This window comes from Drosophila nasuta, chromosome 2R (genome assembly GCF_023558535.2).
Source record: "Drosophila nasuta strain 15112-1781.00 chromosome 2R, ASM2355853v1, whole genome shotgun sequence".
Lineage (NCBI taxonomy): Eukaryota > Metazoa > Arthropoda > Insecta > Diptera > Drosophilidae > Drosophila > Drosophila nasuta.
Genome location: NC_083456.1, coordinates 5,944,015 through 5,964,647, shown reverse-complemented (window position 1 = coordinate 5,964,647; position 20,633 = coordinate 5,944,015). Strand labels below are relative to the sequence as shown.

At 39.2% G+C, this 20,633-nt stretch overlaps 1 protein-coding gene across 3 annotated transcripts; it reads left to right on the top strand.

Moving 5' to 3' along the window:
• LOC132786604 (uncharacterized) lies at nucleotides 1-19,027 on the top strand. Of its 3 annotated transcripts, none has more exons than XM_060793168.1 (6): nucleotides 1-195; nucleotides 742-998; nucleotides 12,940-12,990; nucleotides 14,845-14,891; nucleotides 14,955-15,221; nucleotides 15,282-19,027. In XM_060793168.1, exons 2-6 carry the CDS (start codon nucleotides 983-985, stop codon nucleotides 18,450-18,452), a joined length of 3,552 nt encoding a protein of 1,183 aa, XP_060649151.1. In that variant the 5' UTR covers nucleotides 1-195; nucleotides 742-982; the 3' UTR covers nucleotides 18,453-19,027. The 3 variants fall into 3 exon arrangements, with proteins under 3 accessions (XP_060649151.1, XP_060649150.1, XP_060649152.1); XM_060793167.1 differs by having other exon boundaries at nucleotides 1-199; XM_060793169.1 differs by having other exon boundaries at nucleotides 1-202.
• The last annotated feature ends 1,606 nt before the right edge of the window (nucleotides 19,028-20,633 follow it).

The window sequence follows — 20,633 nt, the reverse complement described above, 5'->3', positions numbered from 1 at the left end:
TTCGGCGACTTGCCGACTGATTTTCTTGCTGTCTTTGCTGAAGTCTCTTTGTGCGTTTTCGCTGGAGAAGAGTGCGAGACTGGGGCCGAGTGGGAGCGCTCAACTACTAAAGTTGGATGCCGCATTTGCCAATTGAAACATTCAAATGTGAATACCGTACGGGTGAAGACGTCTTCTGTTCGGATTGGCTCCTCAGTTTGTAGTTAAATTCACAAAGATTTTAATAATCATTTTTATTGATCATCGAAACTGTTGTGTCTCAAGCAAGAAAATATCAAAGATTGTGCATTTTTTCAAGCAAATAATTTATATTGTGTCCAGGCTTGAAAATATTGTGATTATAAAAATCAAATTAAATTGCATACACTAAGTTTGCTGACTTTAAAAACTTAGAAATTTTCAACATTTTTCTGAATTTCTGAAAACATTTACAGTGAAACGCGTTAATATTTTATGTTTTTACCAAATCACTTTAAATTTGTTTTTATCAAAAAATCATCATCAAAAAATAATCAATTTATTACTGTTATCCTTTCTTTTCAATATTTTAAGAGGGAACTATATTTGGAGTAATGCAACTTTTGCTTATTTAACCCGTTCATTTTACCTATATTATTTGGTGTTGACATATTACAACATTTTTGCCTATGACTCAAACATTTATTTGATGATTATTACAAATTTAAAGTGATTTCGTTTCTTTCGCATACCGACAACTTAATTGTGATATTTGTGCATTAGACAAGCAAAACCCTATGGAGACATAACCGCGAATAAACAACAAAGAAAAAATCAACATTATAACTAATATTTCCCAAAGAAACTACGAAAAAGAGCGGAAAACTCTATAATAATAACAAATAAACTCAAACCTCAAAACGCAAAACATATTACTCCACTCACGAAACTGAAAGCAAAACCACTTTGCGAGCACAGGAAGAAGTTGCTGCCACAGAAAAAATATTTGACATTGAGGCTGCTGATGCTGCCGCTTAAAGGTAAGTGAATGCTCTGGGGTCAGGAATCTTCTCAGATGCCCGTTAAACGGCTCTTTAACTTATGGTTGCCGTTCACAAATGAATCTAGTTACAACATGCTTCTGTTTGGCAATTAACAACTCTGAGTTATCACAGTTCAATTGAATTTTATTTAGTTGGTAATTGTCGGTTGACCATGAAAAGTCATCCAAGCATTCTTACAGACGAGTATCACTTTGTCATTAAATTGTTTAATGAAGTTTTGGCCAATATAAAATGCAAATTCATAATTTGTCATTAATGATTTAATAATGATTCAAAGTCATTACAATTAAAAGTCAACGACAGCAGCTTCTTGTTGAATTAATTAACTGGACGCAATTAGCTCAAGTATTAATTGTTTAATTTGTTCTAACAAAATCTGCATAAAATTGTCGTACATCTTGGCATGTGTGTGACTAAGAAATTACAATTTCGACTCAATAGCAATTTTGTTTGGCATACATTTCAATGTTTTTTTCAGTTTTTAATTGTTTAGTTGATTATTTCTTCATATTTCTGCATAGCGCATAAATTTTCATTGCTAAATTGCCAAAAACTCCAGCAGTTGAGCCCAGCTGAGATTTGGCATTGTTATTAAAGCATCTAAGATAATGCACAACAGTTCAAGGATGCACAATTAGCCACTGAGCCAGCAGTAGCCGAAGCTCAGAATAGATGCCTCAGGGCATTTGGGGCGTCAGTCTGTGTGTTTCCAGGCAGCTGCAGTTGCTGGTTAGATAATTTGAATTGCAGTCAACAAAATCACAGCGCAAGCGACAGCAATGCAAAAAAAAAAAATAACAGAAAGTACTTGTGCAGGAATTAGGAAATGCTGCTTAAATGTCAAGAGTTGCTACAGTTTTTCCAGCCTTGTGGCGCAAATGAACAACAAAAGAAAAGCGTCGTTGCTTAGCCAAGGAAAAGACAAATTTAGGCCAAATGTGTGACTTAACATCTTTCACATCACATACAAGCACAGGCACACTCACACACTGCACACCCACACCAAACGAAGGTGTTTAGTTATTTTACTTTATGTGGCAGGGGGTTAAAGTTGAGCTGAGAGAAAGAAATAAAAAACTGGAGGAACAACAAAACCAAAAAACAAAACTAGCTGCTTTAAATGTAAGAAAATGCTGTATACAATATAATTTTGTTGTTGTTGCTGGTGTTGCAGATGGCCAGATAAAAGTTCAAAATGCGAATGTTGTTGGCTTGGTTGGCTCTGGTCTGACTTGGTCGGCTTGAGTCTTGTCTGGTCTGTTTGGGTCTGGCCTGCTCTGCTCATTAACGTTGCCAGCAAAGAAATGGCAAATAAATTTAAAAGTCATTCAAGCAACAATGCCCAAAAGCAGACCCACACTCCCTCTCTCAATCTCTATCTTTGTCTCTGTCTATGGCTCTTTCTCTGTTTCTGTGAGTAACAACTACAAGTTTGTTGTACTTACTTTTCATTCAAGTGTTGATGCGTTAACTGGCGCTGCGTGCGCATCGCTGAAAAGCCAATGAGCCGCATCTATTGCTGTACTCGTAGCGAACTCCGATCAAGTAAAAGTAACCTAATGTATCTTTTTCTTTTTGTCTCACTGTTTTTTTTTTTTGCCTAGACATCGAACTAACCTTACGATTGTTGCCAGCTTTTTAGTGCCCATCTTTAGTGATTAATGAAGTGTAAATAATGTACATGTTTTCAGTGTTTGATGCTGCCACAAGATTTCAACACATTCTAAGCAAGTTGTTGTTGATTTTTTTCTTCTCCCCCTTCCATATATGTATAATGTTGGTGTTATCTCATTGTGTTGTATTCTTAAAGTGCGCAACACGTTTGCTTTGTGCTGTGGTCTAAGCTTAGCTTCATTACAAATTATGAAAACACAAACACACGAACACAATGAAAAACCCAAAGACTTTGACAACGAACTTGCTAGCTGCCGTAAGCAACAAAAAACTGAAAACACCAACAACAACAACAACAACAGAGCATGAAAAAAGATAAACAAAACATCAGCAAGTTTTTGTCATTTGACCAAATGTCAGCTACGCTTAAAGTGTAATAAATAAATCATTTGTCACTTTTTGTTGTGGCTGCTCTTTTTACTCAGTTGCGCCTGCAAATCGAAAGACTTCGGCAACGAACTTGAACTAATCCATGAAAAACAGACTTTTCCTATGTGTGAATGTTTATGATTGAACTTTAAGAAGCGCTTACGCTTACTTTGATTAAACATTTCATGGCGGAATTTCAAAACCAAATTAAAGTTTCTCACACAGTTCACGGTGTTGCAAACGAGTGCATCGTAACTTAACTGCATGCGTAAACTGTTGCATTGCATCACGATCTTAAATATGATCATTATGTGCATTTAACAACTAAATGCCAAGTTCTTAAATTACAGCAGGCTGCAATATAACACACACACACACTCTCACAAGATGCACATTCATCAAGCCACGTGCGCTGCAAATTGCGTAGCCACATCGTAAGTTTAAATGGAACCCGCTTGTGTGCCTGATATAGGGGCAGGCAGCAGCATGCGGCTAAATGTCAGACCAAAATACTGACCTCCATGCTCTGACAGGCTACATTTGCGTCATGCCATTTTAGGGCTGCCATTCAATGGCATTTGTTTTGGCCATCTACAAGCATCAGAGTTTGTCCAGCTTTGATTTATCGGCTTTGTAGTAAATCCAATTGATTATTCGCAATTGGAGCATCTTTCTTTGTTCTTTACAGTCGGATGACCGTCTGCCATATTATATCAACTGCAGTACCCGTCAGCAATAACTCAATGTCAGCTGATCTTAAGCATTCGGGGGGAGGAAAAAACCTACAGCCCGCATAGCGAATTGTTCAAAAATACTATAAATAAAATCGAAAGCGTTATTTTGCATTTTTAATGTTATGCAACATGTGCAAAAAAAAAAATAAATTAAATGGGATTTCAAAATTTAATAATCTTAATTATCGAGTTTAATGTGGCAATAATATACGCAGAGAGTGTCTTAGAATCGAATGCGGGCTAGAGAACAAGTTTGACGCATGACATCTTTAAAGTTATCTGATTCGGTTTGGCCAAATGCAAAATGGAATTTACAGTTAATGCTAACCGCATCAGAGTGCGGACGGGCTAAGAACTTGTTTTTAGCCAAACTGACAAACATAAATTCCACAGCTCATCAGGATTTATACCGAGCTGATGACCTCACGCCATAAAAGGATGCGATTTTGTTTATGATTTGTATCACGCAGTTTTGCGATGCCATGGAACAGGTTCTTGGTATTATGATTCATATTAGAATATTTGATGATACTGCTTCATAAAAAATGTATGTAATCTCATATGCATATGAATTTATAGCCATGGTAGGTGGCTTCGAAATATGTGACTATTCTTTTGTTAAAAATGTCGTAGAATTTAACATGTTGTTCAGTTTTAGTTTCTTGGCTGGCTACCTTTCAGTTCCGTTTCGGTTTCGTTTCCCAGGCAACTTGAAATTGTCATTGCCAACGAATATGCGCGTACTTGTGTGTAAGAGGAAGCCGTCAATGATTGTCTATTAGACCACTACTTAAGTAGGCATCATATACTCTTACTAGTGCGGCCAATTAGAAACGCCCAGCTCGGAAAGAATCATAAATCAAAAGCACCTATAATTCCGCATTCAATTTAAAGTTTTTAATTTTTTTGTGGCTCTTCAGATGCTAGATGCTTGGGTAGGTCATTTTGATTATGTGCTTGAAAGACAATTAAAAGCGCGAAGGCAACAAATGACAAGCGCTCTTAGCAGTCATAATCTGGCCACTTTGATGTTTTCGACAACTTGTTGGCTTTGTCATCATCGCTTGCTTGGCTGCTTACACAGCACAGCCAGCGCTGCAAAGTCAAGTTCGTTGCCTAAGTCTTTTGTTGTTGCTTCTTCATTTTATTAAAGAATTTGGAAAGGGGCACAAGATGGAAGCGCACGTTAAAGGCCAATAAATTATTGTTTTTATTCATGTTAACAGCCTTTCGAATTTTTATATGAATATTGTTATCGTAAAATATTTATTTGAGAAATAACAATAAACTTAACAACAACCAAAACAAAAAAACGATAACAACCTTAAATTAAGACACATTTACAATTTGACATTCTTGAAGGCAAACTAATTAAGAAATTAATTTCTCATGTAATTTCCGCTTGTCTCACATTTTCCGCTACTAACACACTGAACTCCAGCCATAATAACAATTATAGCAGCACAAACAACAATGTGCATTAAAATCATAACAAAATGAATATCAAAAGCGACTTTCGTTTACGTAGCGTGTCCAAAAAAAAAACCAGATGAAAAGAAAATACAAAAGAAAACGAAAATAAAAAATAAACAAAAGTCAGACAACAGCAGCGGCGGCAACAAGAAACAATTACTCCAAACAATAAGCGACTAATTCGCAGCTTCGCCTGATACGTTGGTGGCGTATGAGCAATATATCTATTCACCAGCATCTCCCCGCCTATGAATGTGTGCATGTATGTATATGTAAAGATGAGTGCGAGTAATCATAAAAAGGCCATCATGATGAGGAAAAGTGCGCTGCGCTGATGCTGTATAAATTAAAGAAAAGCAACAAAAGCAAAGAAAATTGTTTGCCATTGTTGTTGGTTAATTAATCAGTAGCATCAGCCGCAGCAGGAGTAAGTAAGAGCCGCAGTTGATTATTTAACCGAGTGACATAAATCTTGAATTTGTTGGTGGGTAAAAAAAACACTGACCCACATCTTGTGGGTGGTTCATAAATCAGATATCGAGCAAACAACACAAAAGAAGGAATCGAAATGTGCTCGTAATGTGCAACAGTTGCTACCACTTTTCGGATTGGGGCAATTGGCGACCAGACAAACTGGCGGCAGAACAACATCAGACTCAACAGCAATTACCTATTAATTGTGGTTATTGTTGTTGACGATGTGGTTGTCGTTGGTGTGGTTACTGTTATTGTTGTTGCTGTTGTAGTTGTGACTGCTGCAATTGTTGGCAGCGTGGTTGGCGCCGCCTTTGGTTGTTCGCTAGTCATAAATTGCGCTGATGCTGTCTGTGTTTGCTTTGCCGGCAATTGCTTCATGTCAATTGAAACTGGCGCTGTTGCTGCGGCTCTTATTTGTTTTCTTTTACTTGTGGCGGGTTTTAAATTTTCATTCAAAAGCGAACTCGTAAAAGAAACAAGTCGAAATATTTCATGGATGTGTTGCATGAGGGTTGTGCGTCAGTAAAATATATAATAGATTAAATATATTTACTTATTTAACAATACAATAGATTTCTAATAAAAATTCCTTTCACGTTCTAATTCAAAATTCAAAACTTCCGATTTAAGTTCTAAGAATTTCAAAAAAAGCTTCTAAGCGAAAAGGTCAGCTTTAAAATTAAAATCAACAACAAAAACGCTAGTTTTTAATAGTTATTAACTTGTCCGCCAATTAGAAGTTGCAACAAAAAGCAAAACTTGATTTCAGACAAATTTCTCGTTTTGTTTTCATAATTTCCTTTTTATTTATGGATCTTTGTTTTTTAGTAATTTGTAATATTATTATCTGTTCCGGAACACTATCTAGTTTTGAATATTTTGAAGATGCTTTGTTGCTTCTCGATTTAAATATAGATTTTAATATACACGCAAAATAATCCATAATAAAACTTTCGTACAGACTAAGCTTGTGTTTTGAAAAACAGGTTCGTTGCTTAAGTCTTTTGTTTGGAGTTCGTTGCTTGAATCATTTGACTTAATTCTTTATTTCAAATGGCTTTTGGTTATATTAAATGATTATGGTCATTTTGCGATAAGTATAATAAATTTATTTTAAATTGAGCAATTTAAAACAGTTATTGATTTATTCGATATGAAATATCTTTAAGATAACATAAATACTCACTAATCTTCGCATTAGTCAGTAGTTGAATAATAGATATTAGTTAGGAAAAACCAAGGCAATTTATAAATAACAAATATTGCTGCGAGATATAATTACAAACTTTAAGCAAACATAAACACAGCGTACGCAATAGAGGTGAGCAAAATAATACTATAGGCTGCGTTTACAACATCATAAAATGGAGCGAGTGTTGATCAGCGTTGCAAGCTCAGCTGAAGGAGGCGGGCAATTAGCGCCCTCCAGCGGGCGGTCTTTGCCCGGGGGCAGACCTCGCATGAAATATAGATGCGGTAAAGTGACCCAAAAGCGAGAAAAGTCTTAGGCGCTAAGTGCATAGGTTTGCTTTACAAGCACCCTACAATTTGTTGGGCCACAACAACCGAACTGAACTGAACTGAGCTCCATTTGCCACTGCGCACGAACGGTGTGTATTATTCGAATGTGGCCGCGCGGTGGGCGTCACAGTGGGCGGTCCAGGTTGGGGGCAAGTGTGAAACAGCAGACAGGCACGCTGGCACGAAGCGTCGAAGTGACTTTTGGCATCTACTTTTTGTGCCCCGCCAGACAGCACACAAATTGCAAATGAGCATAGCGCAAAAACTGCTACGCTGCGGAAATGCACAAGAATTCTTGTGTAAAAAAAAACACAACAACAACTATTGAAAACATACCGTAATCGTATCAAAGGCACAACATACCGAAAAAGCACAAGAATTTGAAATACTTGCCATTGGCCAAACAAAAAAACAATTGCATATGACCTCAAAATCTATTAGCACGTCGAACTCTGGCGGCTATGAAATGCAATGGCAGACGCCGCCCCTTGAGGCAATTTTTTGGTCAATTTTTCGGCTGTTGAAAACATTAATGTCCAAAAACTGTGAAGCTGCCCCGCAGCCACAACACGAGCACCACAACCAAGCCGTGTCTTCGCTTGAGCATCTGAGCGGCTGTCTGAGCATCTGAATCTGTGGCACGTAGGTCAACGCATCAGCTAACCGCATCAGATGCGCCCCTCTACATTGTCTGGGGGAATAGTCAGGTCTGTCTGTCTACCTGGCTATCTGACGGCCTTTAGCTACATCTTCACTACAAAAAACATGCACAAAAAATGTGTTTTGTAGTTGCAAAACTTACATGGTTTGTTTGGCGCATATTCACACTACACTTTGTGTGCTTTTGAAGCCGGAAAGAAGTTGCATAGAACAACTAAATGAAACGTTGTATAATTTAAGAACCAATTTAAACGAATTTACAGAATAATCTAGATTGAAGTCTCTGCAAGATGTTTTTTGTTGTCAAATACCTTAATATATATTTGTATAATTTAAAGCGTATTTGTAATCATTGAGAATTTAAAAAAGCAATAAAAAAATAAATAATTACAAATTTATTAATGCTATACTGTTTGCTTTATTGAAAGTGTTATTCGAAAACAAGTAAGAAAGTTTTAGTCCAATGTGTTCGACTGTGAGATACCCGTTACCCATTTTGAATAAAAGCACTACAGCTCGTTATTAATTTTAAAATATACCAAATGAATAATAATAATGTTATGATCAGATAACAATTTTATAAGTTATTCAAGAAAAACTTTTGTTTGGCAAATTACGCCCACTGGAATGGGGTCTAAGCTGCTTTGGCTGAAAATATGGCATATTGATTTGCTTGTATTTAAAATTGCTGGCGGTTATCTCAAAGTCGAACATCCTCGACTTTAGCTTCCTTACTCTGAGATCTATGTGTTAACGCCTGTTGACGCTGATCAAGAATAGTTTATAGTCTATAGGGTCAGAGATGCCTCCTGGCGGCACAAAGTTATAATACCCTTCTACCCTATGGGTACCGGGTATAAAAACCCGTTGCAATCATTTGTACGCTTATTGTACAATGATTTAGACACTTGCTTATTTTTAGAAAGGTACATTCAACTCGTATCAAAAATATGCACTTAAGATGATCATCTCCGTAGCATGTGCACAACTCTGTCAAATAAACATTACGAATTTGTTGTTGGCCCAATCATTTGTTTGATATCTTTTGCGCATGATTAACCGTATTTGGCATTTTGCCGTTAAAACAAAACACAAACGCTATGTAAGATGTTAACCTGATTCACAGACCTTACAACATCTACCGTTAAATTGCCGTTGACTATACAAAACATTTATTTATTCACCTTAATTATAATTATACTTAAATTATGTAAATATTAAAGCGCATATCAAGCAAATGATTTACGAGCTCGGGGAAAATTTCGAATACGTATAAAAGGCAAATATGAGTTTTATTCATATTATGTGTGCATCACAATTGTTGAATTTGGAACCAAATTCGAGTTTGATGTTTTAATACGAAATATGCTTTTAATTGCTTGAAGCTCGAGTGTTTTATCATCTTTCGTTGCCAAAATCCTCTCTAAATGAACAAATAAACATCAACGACCGGCACAATGGCTTCAACTTTCAAAACGGTGGCTGGGAAACAGAGAGCAAGTTGAGTTGTTTCTGCTTTATGCATTTATATAGTCATTTTTCACACAATTAATTTAAAGCGCAGATAGAAGAACATACAAAACTAATATATAACAAAAATAAAAACACTTTCAAGTGTTTAACATTTAAATTTGTTGCCTCTGTTTTTGCAAACTACTGAGTGGGAAAATGTGCGGCGATTGATAATTAATTTATGAAATTAGCATACATTTATCGATGTGAAAGTGTTAAAACAAAAGACTTAGGCGACGAACTTGAACTTGGTTTTGATATATCGATGCCGTAACTAACATGACTAATCCAGTATATCGTGTTGCGGACAACATTCGATTTCGATTTGGTCTCCCACTATTAGGCAAATGACCAAACATCTCCAATGTCCGCACCTGCATAACGGCGCTCCCATGCTTCAACCGCTATCGAGTTTTCGCCATTTTCGCTGATGTTTATTTATCTTTTTGCATTTTGAAGATGCGGCAATTTTATACAATTTCCACAACAGGAATTGTCAGATTCCCAGTCTGCGCCTCTAGCTGCCGTTTCATAATGCATGTTGTATGCTAAAGGTGAAATTTTTGGTGGATTTTTCAATTTTTCCTTGGCACATGCACTGAGGATGCACAAGTAAAACAACAACAAATCGAAATGAAAACAATTTATCTTTCTTTGTTTTGCCTACTCGCGTTGTTAGCACTGCTGGCCCACACAAACATAGTGCGAAAGGTTCGACTTGGTAACAACAAATAAATCAAAACTTCAAATAACACGTATACGACGTGCTGCACAGTGCCAAAGTCGAGATAGACCCTCGGCTAAAATATTTGGGTATGCAGTGGTATGCTTCAGTTTCGGTTTCAGTTTCAGTTGCCGTGTGTTGTTATTGTATGCAGCAGTTTCAACACTTTGTCAGACAACAACAGAAAATAGAAAAAAAAAAAAAAAGCGCGAGGGAAAACAAAACAAATGCTTCCTTCATGTCAGCGCGGCAACCGTAAAGGTTAAGCGGCAACTTGACAAAAAGGTTAAAACGATTTAACAGACATTAGGCAGCGATGTCTGAGCTCAGGCCCCACCGATTCAACGATACATACGCTGAACACCCGCATTGCGTCCTGGACACAACAATACATGTAAGACTTCTGTGTGTTTGTGTGTGTATGTGTGTGTCTGAAGGCGGAACAAATTTTGTGATTGCCGAGACCCTCGCCTAGGAAAATGCAACCTCAGTTTGAAGTCGCAAAGCTGTTGCCGGCTGCAGCTTCTCCTCATTATTATCGTTATTGTGGCTGCTGCAAACACCTGTTGCCTTGGGTCGCGTTGACATTTTTTCGCAGTCGCTGCTGTTGCTTTAGCTAACTGATAATGATTCAGCAGCATCAGCAGTTGCAACTTCCTTATTTGTCATTGTAGTCTTTGATATTTCGATTTTTGTGTTGGTGTTTTGTTTCGTTGCGTTTCGTTCGATGCGGTTCGGCTTTTCATTTTTCCATTTCACTTTTGTTAAGAGGCTGCAATGTGTCGGGTATCCATTCATCATAGTGTCTGGACTTTCTGCGAAGATGATTGAAGTGCATTTCTTGTTTTTGCTGCTGGATTTCAATTGTGTAAACACTTTGCTGACTGCTACCAGAAAATATTAAGTATTACCGAATGACTCTTCAATTGACATAATCAAAGTTAAAAGATCGATTAGCTCCTCAACAGAAAACAAATATTTGAAAAAAGACCATTAGAAGTAATTATTATAAAGGCAGACAGGTATAGGACAATACATATTAGAGCTTAGAATAATGTGTTTAGAGAGTGCATAATTTAATTTTTAGATGAAATCCAATAATAAAACGATTTTCATTATACAAAATTCTAATTATGATGAACCTAATAAAGCATCTGTTTTTAACACTCTTCGATAATTGCCAATTATTTTTCAAACCAAATTAACTCAAAGCCTTGCTAGATAAGTGTATAAATTAAGGACAAATCAATTCTTATTTGCTGAAATCGAACGCCAAATCGACCTTCTCAAAAATACTTGTAAATAGAAAAAATGCTTTGAGTCGATGGGCAGACTAAATTGCAGACAATTTCAATTTACTGATGCCGTTACGAAAACCTTGACAATGACAAAAATAATCCAAAACAAAAAAAAAAACCATTCAAGTAATTGCAAATGGAAAAACGTGCACTGGTCGAATCTAATCTGAACAATGAAATTAAATATTAAAGAAGCATTAAGCTGAATGTATCACTTGAACTTTAAATAAATGTACAGCTATTTGTACGAAGTGAATCTTATTTATTATTATTAAATTCTAATGTCAGGTGGCTCGTTGGTTTGGCAAAATTTCTGTATGCTTAGCGTTATTTGATGAAATTAAAAATTAAGTTTGGCTGTGAGAACAAAAAAAAAAATTGCAATCAAGAACCCAACCAAGGCAATCAGCTAATTTAAATACAAACAACAATTTCAGACAGGCGAAGAATCCACCTAGACAATGGATAAGATTCGCTTTCGCAAAAGAATTGAGTGAAACCACAATCTCAGACGTCATTCTCCCCGTGCCAAACCCCGCCGCCGACTGTGATTGTAGTTAATGTTAAATTGAAATTTATGTGCACATAAAATGTATTTCGATATTTCTGTTCAATTTGCATTGTTATTGAAAATACCATAAACTGCCAGAAGAAACTGGTAAAGTTGATGCTTCCACTTATAAACGAGATCGATATATTGTTGCTGGTTGCTGGTTCTGAAATTACCCAAACCATTGAAAAATGTTTAATTGTATGTAAAAGAGTGTCACTAGGTAAGCCGGTTGTATTGAGTTTGTCTTGGCTCTCTTTCAGTTGATATTGTTTGCAGTTGTGCAAATTAAAACAATTATTTGGAATTATGCAAAGTGCGCAGCAACTGCACCAACACCAACACCAACAGCATCAGCAGCAGTCGCAGTCGAAGCAGCAGCAACAACAATAGCAACAGATGCATAAATGAGCTGACGGAAGTGACAACGACGGCAAAGTGAATGTCTGCAGTGACTAACTGACTGACTGACTGACTAACTTACTGACTGACTTAATACCTTGCACAGCTGCTTCGCTATTGGTCAGCCCTCCTCCCAACATCTGTCTTAATATTATTTTATTTTATCACACATACGCCCTGTGGCTCAGTGTCTATCGCATCTTTATCTGCCTGGTTATCTGTCCATCTGAGTCGCTGTCTGTATTTTTTGGTCCGTGGGTGCGCAAATGCATTATGTAATCAATATCGTGTACCCTTTGTCCGTGTAACGCGTACTCTCGCACAATTATCTGTTTTTGTTTATTGTTTTTGGGTTTTGTTTTTTTTTTCGGGGCTCGTATAATTTCTATTATCTAATACTCCAACGTACTCGCGTATGTGATTTTGCTTGTCGCTTGGCTTGGCATCCCACGAGCTTAAGTAATAAATATTCATAATTTTTCTTACAAGCCAAAAATTAATTTCTGCTTTTGTTTATTTCTAGGCATTTCAGTACACAAAATGCGGCATACACAACTCCATTTGCTATGCTGTGGTAAGTTTGTAATGTAATAATTAACTATTAATTGAATAATATATTTAATTAAAAAATACATAAAAATCTTTAGTTTCAAGGGTTATCTTGTAGTTTACATAAGTTATAGGTGTGAAAGGCAATTTATTTTTCGTGTTTTCCTTGAGGCAACATATTTTACTTAATTAATTTGTTTAAGAAAAGGCAAATATTTTAATATGCATTGCTCAATTTACTGCACACGTCGCACATAAATTGTTATTTTGATTTTTATAAATATATATAAATACGGCCTCAGCTTACACAAGCGCAGGCATCCTTGACCTTGTTCGGTCATAAGATTCCCACAATACATTTCCACTAACGGCACATTTAAGTCAGGTTGAAAGAGATGCTTGACGCATTCGCACATGCGTGTCAACGACTTGGCGTAGGCAGCAAATGCGCAAAAACTAAACAACAACAACTTAAGAAAAAAGAAACTGGCATAAAATGTGGATTGCGTTAAAATTGTCTTTGTTTAAGCCGACGTTTTTTGTTGTGCTGTGTGGCGTGCGACAAAAAATAAACATAAAAGAGAAAAAAAAATCTTGATGACCAGAGATTAAATGTGACTTTTGTTTAAACTTGATGTTAATTAATGGATCAACCCAGCCCCATGTGAATGGCTGGGAAATGCTTAAGAAATGACACGTTGACACGCCGTTGACCCAGACCCAAAAAATATAAAAATAAATAGAAGGGAGACACGAGTATTTATTATATTTAAAAGTTCGTAAAGTCCACAAAAAAGGTAAATCTATAAGTATATTGAACAATGAAGATAGTTGAGTAATTGCTGCGAGTCTCAATTAAATTCGGCAAATGTATTCTTGCCCCCCTGCGTGGCGCACGAATTGCTGATGATGCCACACTGCTGCCACATGGCATATGGGTAATGATGCTCAATCGCATCTTCTTTTTATTATTTTTTGGGGCGTTTCAATTTTGCGCGGCGTTGCCAATCAACGTCCGCAAATTATAGGCAATTGTTTAATTATATATAGCAGCAACACCCTCGACAAAGTCGCGTCTTCGCCTTACTGACTCACTGATTCATGGACAATTGAATGATTCACATAATCACGACGATTATGCAGCAAGTGAACCTTGAATCTTGTGGTTATTTTGGCTATTGAATAACTGCTTCTCTTCACTGTGTTTCTTTCTTGCATCTTCTTGTGGTGTGTCGTCTTCATTCCAGCTGCTAGTTAAGTTGTAGTTCATCAGCAACTTTTTTTTCTTTCTTTCCCCATCTTCCTCCTCCTCCTCCTCTGGCAAGTCGTACATATAATTGTTTTTATGCTTTAAAATTTAATTATTGCATTTGAGGGCCTGAGGTCAGTTACTCTTGGTCTTAGTCTAAGCTGCTGCTGATGAGCTAGCTCATCATCACAGTCACAGTCAGAGTCCGAGTCAGAGTCACAGTGACAGTCACACTTTTGCGTAATTCGGCAATGAGTCTACTAAAGTCAAGGTCTAGTCTTGGGATAAGTCTCTTGAGCATCGGGAAGTGGATGCTATTAATAATAAATGAAATTAAACACGAAATATTATAAATGAGTTTGAACTGCAATTATGGTAGTTTTAATGGATGTATGTGCTAATCTTACAAAATGCCAAATTATTTGAATTATGCGCTGCACTTAATATATTAGAAATATAATATCATTTTTGGTATTTGATTTCGATATGTAAGCGTAAATTTAAAAATTATCGTTAGCCATCTTTGCTAGCATTTAAATTGTATTTTTGATTACCTTTTTAAAATAACTTGATATTTGCCCGTCACTTTTAACAAGTCTCATTGAACTAAAACCATTAACTCTTTTACAGCACTTCTTCTGCTGGCATATTTAAGCAAAACCAGCGCTGAAACCAAGGTAAGTCTTGAGGCACTTCGTGTCATTTCGCTAGTCCGCTCACCGATCCCCATCCCATTGCAGTATCGCACGCCGGCTCGTATTCTGGCTAAGCAGACAGGTGCTACACAGTTCGAGGAGGAACGCTACGAGGCGCACACAAATTGCAACGAACACAAGCATCATCTAAAGAAGCGCGCCTCCGATGAGGATGTGGACTATGAGGTTTACCAGGGTGTTGTGGGGCGACCGGGCATTGATTTCCCCATCTATCCCCGCATTCCCAAAACGACATTCAGCTGCCGCTCCTATGGAAATGGTTACTTTGCCGACATGGAAACCGATTGCCAGGTGAGTGTTGTTTTATTATTTGCCACAAATTTCAAGACTAAATCTTAACCATATTTGCAGGTGTTCCACATATGCGAGGAGGGTCGCAAGATCTCCTTCCTTTGCCCCAATGGAACTATTTTCCAGCAGAGCGAACTGACCTGTGACTGGTGGTTCAAGGTAAACTGTCTGGGATCCTCTGGCTACTATGCCGAGAGTGCGGAGATTCTGAACAAACAGCGCGTGCATCGTGTGCGTCCCTCGGTCCCTGTGCAAGGCTTCAACATCGTTGGCGGGGGCTTAAATATCAAGCCTAAGGTTACCCCTGTTGTGGGACAAGCACGTGTTGCATCTCGACCTGGCAGCAAATCGGACAGACGTATCGATTCCACAGAGGATTTGCATGCATCTATTGAGAGTGTGGACTTCGATGATGTGTCCGGCGAGAAGCAGCGTAAGGTTCTGCCGAGCATTGACAACAACAGCAATGACCACGAGACGCAGATCACAGCCGAGAGTTCTTCCTTTGTCAGCGGCACCGGCAAACGACGCATTGGCAGCAGCAGCAGCAATGGCGGTAATGGCAACGGCAATGGGAACGGCAACAGTAACAACAGTCCCAATAGCAGTGATGATGCCTCCGTGCTGAAGCCAGCACGCAGTCGCATCGGTTCTTCACAGGAACGTAGTTCGCAGATTCGCTCGGGATTGGGACACAACGAGTCACGGGAACGTGCTCGCAATGGTCAGCGTGGACAGCAGCGTTACAAGGATGTGGACAGTGATGAGCAGCAGCAGCACGGAAGCAAGGACAAGAGCAAGGAGAAGCTGTCGGTGCAATCGACACTCAAGGAAAAACCTGAATTCTACGAGGCACACTCCACACGTCCCGTGCAGCACACAACACCCTACTATGTGCCCAGCAGTTACTCCACCGCACGTCGGCTCGAACCCAGCAAATCCACGCCTTTCTACACACCCACTGTGCCAAGTGTGTCCAAGTCGAAGAGTACCGAGGGTAAGTTGAACTACATCAAGGGCGGACATTCTGCAACGACGCCCAATCCGAATCGCTTTGGTGTGCCCGCTATCTCAGGACTCTTCCTGGAATCCTCTGTGGCACCGAAGGGCGCAAAGCCCACAGCCAGCGCAAGCGGCAGCGGTAGTCTGGAGCTAGACAGCACTTACAGACCGGTGGTCATTGGCATGCGCCATCACTATGATGTCGCCAGCTCTGGCGAGTTTAGGCGTCCCCCGGTGAACCTCAACTCGAATGCTGATTTACTGCCAAAGAAGCCAAGCCTTCGGGATTACTTGCCCACCACACCGCCATCCACAGCCACCAGTGGTGGACCTACGTATCTGCCCAAGATTGGCGCTGCACCTCGTTTAAATGCCGCAGCCGCTGGCGGAGAATCGCTGCTCTTCGCTCCCAGTCCTGTCGAAGAGGATTCAGTGTATCGCAATGTGCAGGAAATGTTGAAGACCGTTAATTTGTTGAAGGATAAGTTCGAGGATGTAGAACTGAATGCTGCGCCAGCGACGTCAGCACGCGCTGGTCTCGAGATTCCGCCATCCTCTGGTCCCGATGCACTTGTCTCGCTGGCGAAATACTTTGCCCAAGAACAAAACGAGTCCGGAAATGCGCTGGTAAAGCCAGAGAAGAATGCTGGACACACAAAGATCTCGGTGAAGGCGCCATCACCCATTCTACCCACAGCCAAACCTTCCGACACCACAGCCACCCTGACCACATCCGAGCTGCCGCCTGGCATCAGCGAGCAGGCCGATGACATCAAGCAGAGTCTGCTGAGCCCCAAGACAATGCAACAGTACAGCACTCTCTTTGGTCTCAAGGCGGCCAAGGGACGAGGACAGTCCGAGGGCGACGCAGACATCAGCACGGGATTGCTCTCAGCTCAGCTGAACGAGACCAAGTTACCAGCAAAGGCAAACGAGTATCAACCTTTTCCACAAATTGGCACCACTGGCTCAACCATTGGCGCATTGGCTGAAAAGCCAGAGTCGCGGAAAATTGCGCAGGTCTTTTCGAATGCGTTGAGCAGCTATCTGGAGAATCCCACCAGCTTCCGTGCCGAGCTGGCGCGTGCTAGGCCAACCGAACCGCCAAACTTTACGCCAGTGACCACAACGGATTCCTCGCTGTTCAGCGACGGCACTGCCAAGTATTATTTGCCCACGAAATCCTTGCCGGAAGCGACGACACCACAAAGCATTGCTCTAGAGATAAATCACAAATTTGATTCGACCCCTGCGCCAGATTACTCCACGACCACCGAGCTGTACGAGTTGAGCACGAGTCGATCACAGGATTCGGAGTTGGAGCTGTCCGCTGAACTGTCGCCGCCTAGCCCCGACTCTGGTGAAGGTGATGAGTTCCTGCAGCAACAGCAGACACAGTCGTTTGTCAAGTCACGCAATGATCTGCTGCAGGACGCCAGACCACAGAAGCTGATCACAACACACAAGCCCACAGAGCATCCATGGGCACTGAAATCGCAGACGGACTTCCTGGATCCACTGACCATCAACGATGCATTGATGAAGGAACAGCGAGTGAGCACAACGACGGCGTCGCCTTTCACCTATCTGCCCAAGCTGCAGGTTGCCACAACCACGCCCTCGCCTTCGCGCTATGAATGGGAAGACATTTTCAGGAGCTACGACATTCCTCGCGATGCTCTGCCCTCCAGCAGTGGACTGCAACGCATTGCAAACAAGCTGTTTGGCGGTCTCAACGAGCAGGAGGCATTGCACCTCCGCAATGTGATGGCCAAGGCGGAGCACGATCGCCAAGTGCTCAGTCTGCTATTGCTGCTGATCCAGACCTGCGACGATCACAATGGCAAGGCATTGGAGCGCTCTCGCAAGCATCTGTTGAACGCACTGATTGACATCGACAGCAAGATACCCAGCAAGAAGCTGGAGACGACAACGCTGCGAGTGCCAGTGACCACATTCAGACGCGGTGGAAATGCTGATTATTATACGAGCACCACGCCTGGCTACACGTCAACCACAGAGCTGCCAGTGTCGACTAGCACGACATCCCCGGGCAGCTACGAGGAGACCACCAAGTTTGAGATTCGTGTCGAGGATGAGGACGATGCCGATTCGGCGGCGACGACCGCAGCGACGCCGACGCATCCCGAGGTGAACTCGGATCGTCGCGCTTTGGAGCTGCTCAAGTCATTATATTCGCTGGCATCGAAGTTTAGCAGCAGGCGATAGGGTTGCCAATGCCAACGGTTCCCAATTCCTAATGACGGCGCTTGGATTGGACAGGATTGCCAGCGCTTCGCAGACGGAGACGGAAGCGTGTGTGTATGTGTGTGTGCTTAACTTTTAGTCAACTACGCTCTATTCCCCTCGTCCTGTCTTAGCCCGAAACTGACCAATTTTAGTTTAAATTCGTAATCGAAAAAACACAAAAACAAAAAATCTTTTTAATTAACTTTTTGAAAATCGTATTCCTTCTTCTTGTTAATTAATTTTGATGGTTTAGCCAATGCAATTTTCGCAATTAGTTTGTAAATATGAAAAAGAGTTCGAAACGAAAATACTCGGAAGAGCCCCCGAAATACGCCCCCAACTGTTGGTAGGAATAAACAAAACAAATACTCTTACAGTTCCATCAGTATCGTCGAGATGTATTAAATTAGTTTCTTTAGATGTAACTACAAATACGTGAGTAATTTGACCCAGAACTTTAAATAATCCAAAACATGCCCATACTGTATGTATGAGCATGTCTTAATGCCTTGCTATTTTTGTAAATATTTATTTAACGTTAATAAAGTACATATAACAAATAAATACTTTTTTCTTGTGTATTATTTCATTATTGACGGAAAGGGTCATTAAATAAGTTGGTTAGCAAATTTGGGACAATAAATCTTATTGTTTAAAGTAACAAAAATTTCTTTTTTTAAGCATGCACTTTTAAGAAACAATTTAAAAAGACTCAGCTTATATTAGAAGTCTTACATTATGGTTTACTAAATACAGTATATTTAATTGAGTATACAAATGTTGAGAGCTCGTAAAAATTACCTCCAAGGGATGTATCTGCACCCACTTGATTAATGTCTGCCGAGAAGATAAGTGCAATAGATACAACTATACTACTTTTTTACTTCTTTACACGGGATAGCTTAAAAAAGGATCTCGACAATTCTCTGAAAGAATTTGCACTACTAAACACACGTTTCGCACGTTTAACTTGACCAGGACCCAGAATAATTTATTGACCAAGGTCTCGAGACGATCAACAACCTACTCACCGTATACGAGTATATGTACATCAAAAACTTTGTCATGGCAATATCTTATCGGTTTGACACTCGACTCGGGCGAATTACGACATTGATCCAATCTTATCAAATATGCCGAATGGGAATTCTAATCAATATCACACCATCACCATCACTATGGGTCTCTGATCAACTGGTGGCTTGTTTCCCCTATCTTTCGCCTTAATCGAACTTATTTGTTTTAATTATAGCTACAATGACGATCAATGATATAACGGCTTTATTTACTTATTGTTTTGTTGAAATTTCTGTTGTTTTGTTGTTCGTGTTCCCAAATGCATCTTCTCGGGAAATTTGTCTTTTAAGAAATAAAATACATTTTTTTATTAGCATGTACTCACACTTAAAAAGTGTGTATTAAATTTTTTCAAAATTGTAGTATATTAAATGAAAGAAAAACTTAAGTCTTCAGAAATTACTAAAAGTTTACATATAGAACTCTTTATTAAGTTTAGCAAGTATGGTAACTGTGACAAGCCCGCTTCTAATTTTCTATTATCCTATAAAGCAAGCGGTAACAAATTACTTCTAAATTGGAAATATACTATTGAGTGCAAAACATGCCAGATTGTCAAATCATTGTAAATAACAAATAACTTCAGCAATTTTTATCTGATCGCAACCATTTTTAAATGTGATTATGTGTTCCAATATTCTTTACTTTAGCTAAAATTAAATTACCCTTGCAATACTCTTTTTTCGATTTGCGAGGCGAAAGTTGGCGAGCCAAAAATATAAAATAAAATTGTTCTGCGAGCAAACAAAAAATGCTTTCTTATCCTTTCTTATCCCTATTGGTAATGCGTTTAGATTTTGGATTTAAAAACCTTATTTAATCTATTTATTGCAAAATATTCAGTATTCGAAACAAACGACAAACATGAAAATGGACTAGGGAATAACTTCTTAGATTCAGTCTGTCTGTTACCTCAACAGCGATTTGATAGGTCTCATATTATACAGCTGTAATTCTAAAAGTTAAGACCATATTTAAAAACTGTTTATTCATGTATTTAGAATGGTAAGAGTATCAAAGAATTTATTTGCTTCAAGCGAACAAATTTTGTTTAATTCTATTTAAATAGGTACTAAGTATCTT

What these genes read in the sequence shown, in the direction of transcription:
- LOC132786604 (XM_060793168.1), top strand. An exon ending in ACTCCATTTGCTATGCTGTG is followed by an intron (nt 12,991 to 14,844) that starts GTAAGTTTGTAA and finishes ACTCTTTTACAG; the next exon opens with CACTTCTTCTGCTGGCATAT. An exon ending in ACATGGAAACCGATTGCCAG is followed by an intron (nt 15,222 to 15,281) that starts GTGAGTGTTGTT and finishes CCATATTTGCAG; the next exon opens with GTGTTCCACATATGCGAGGA.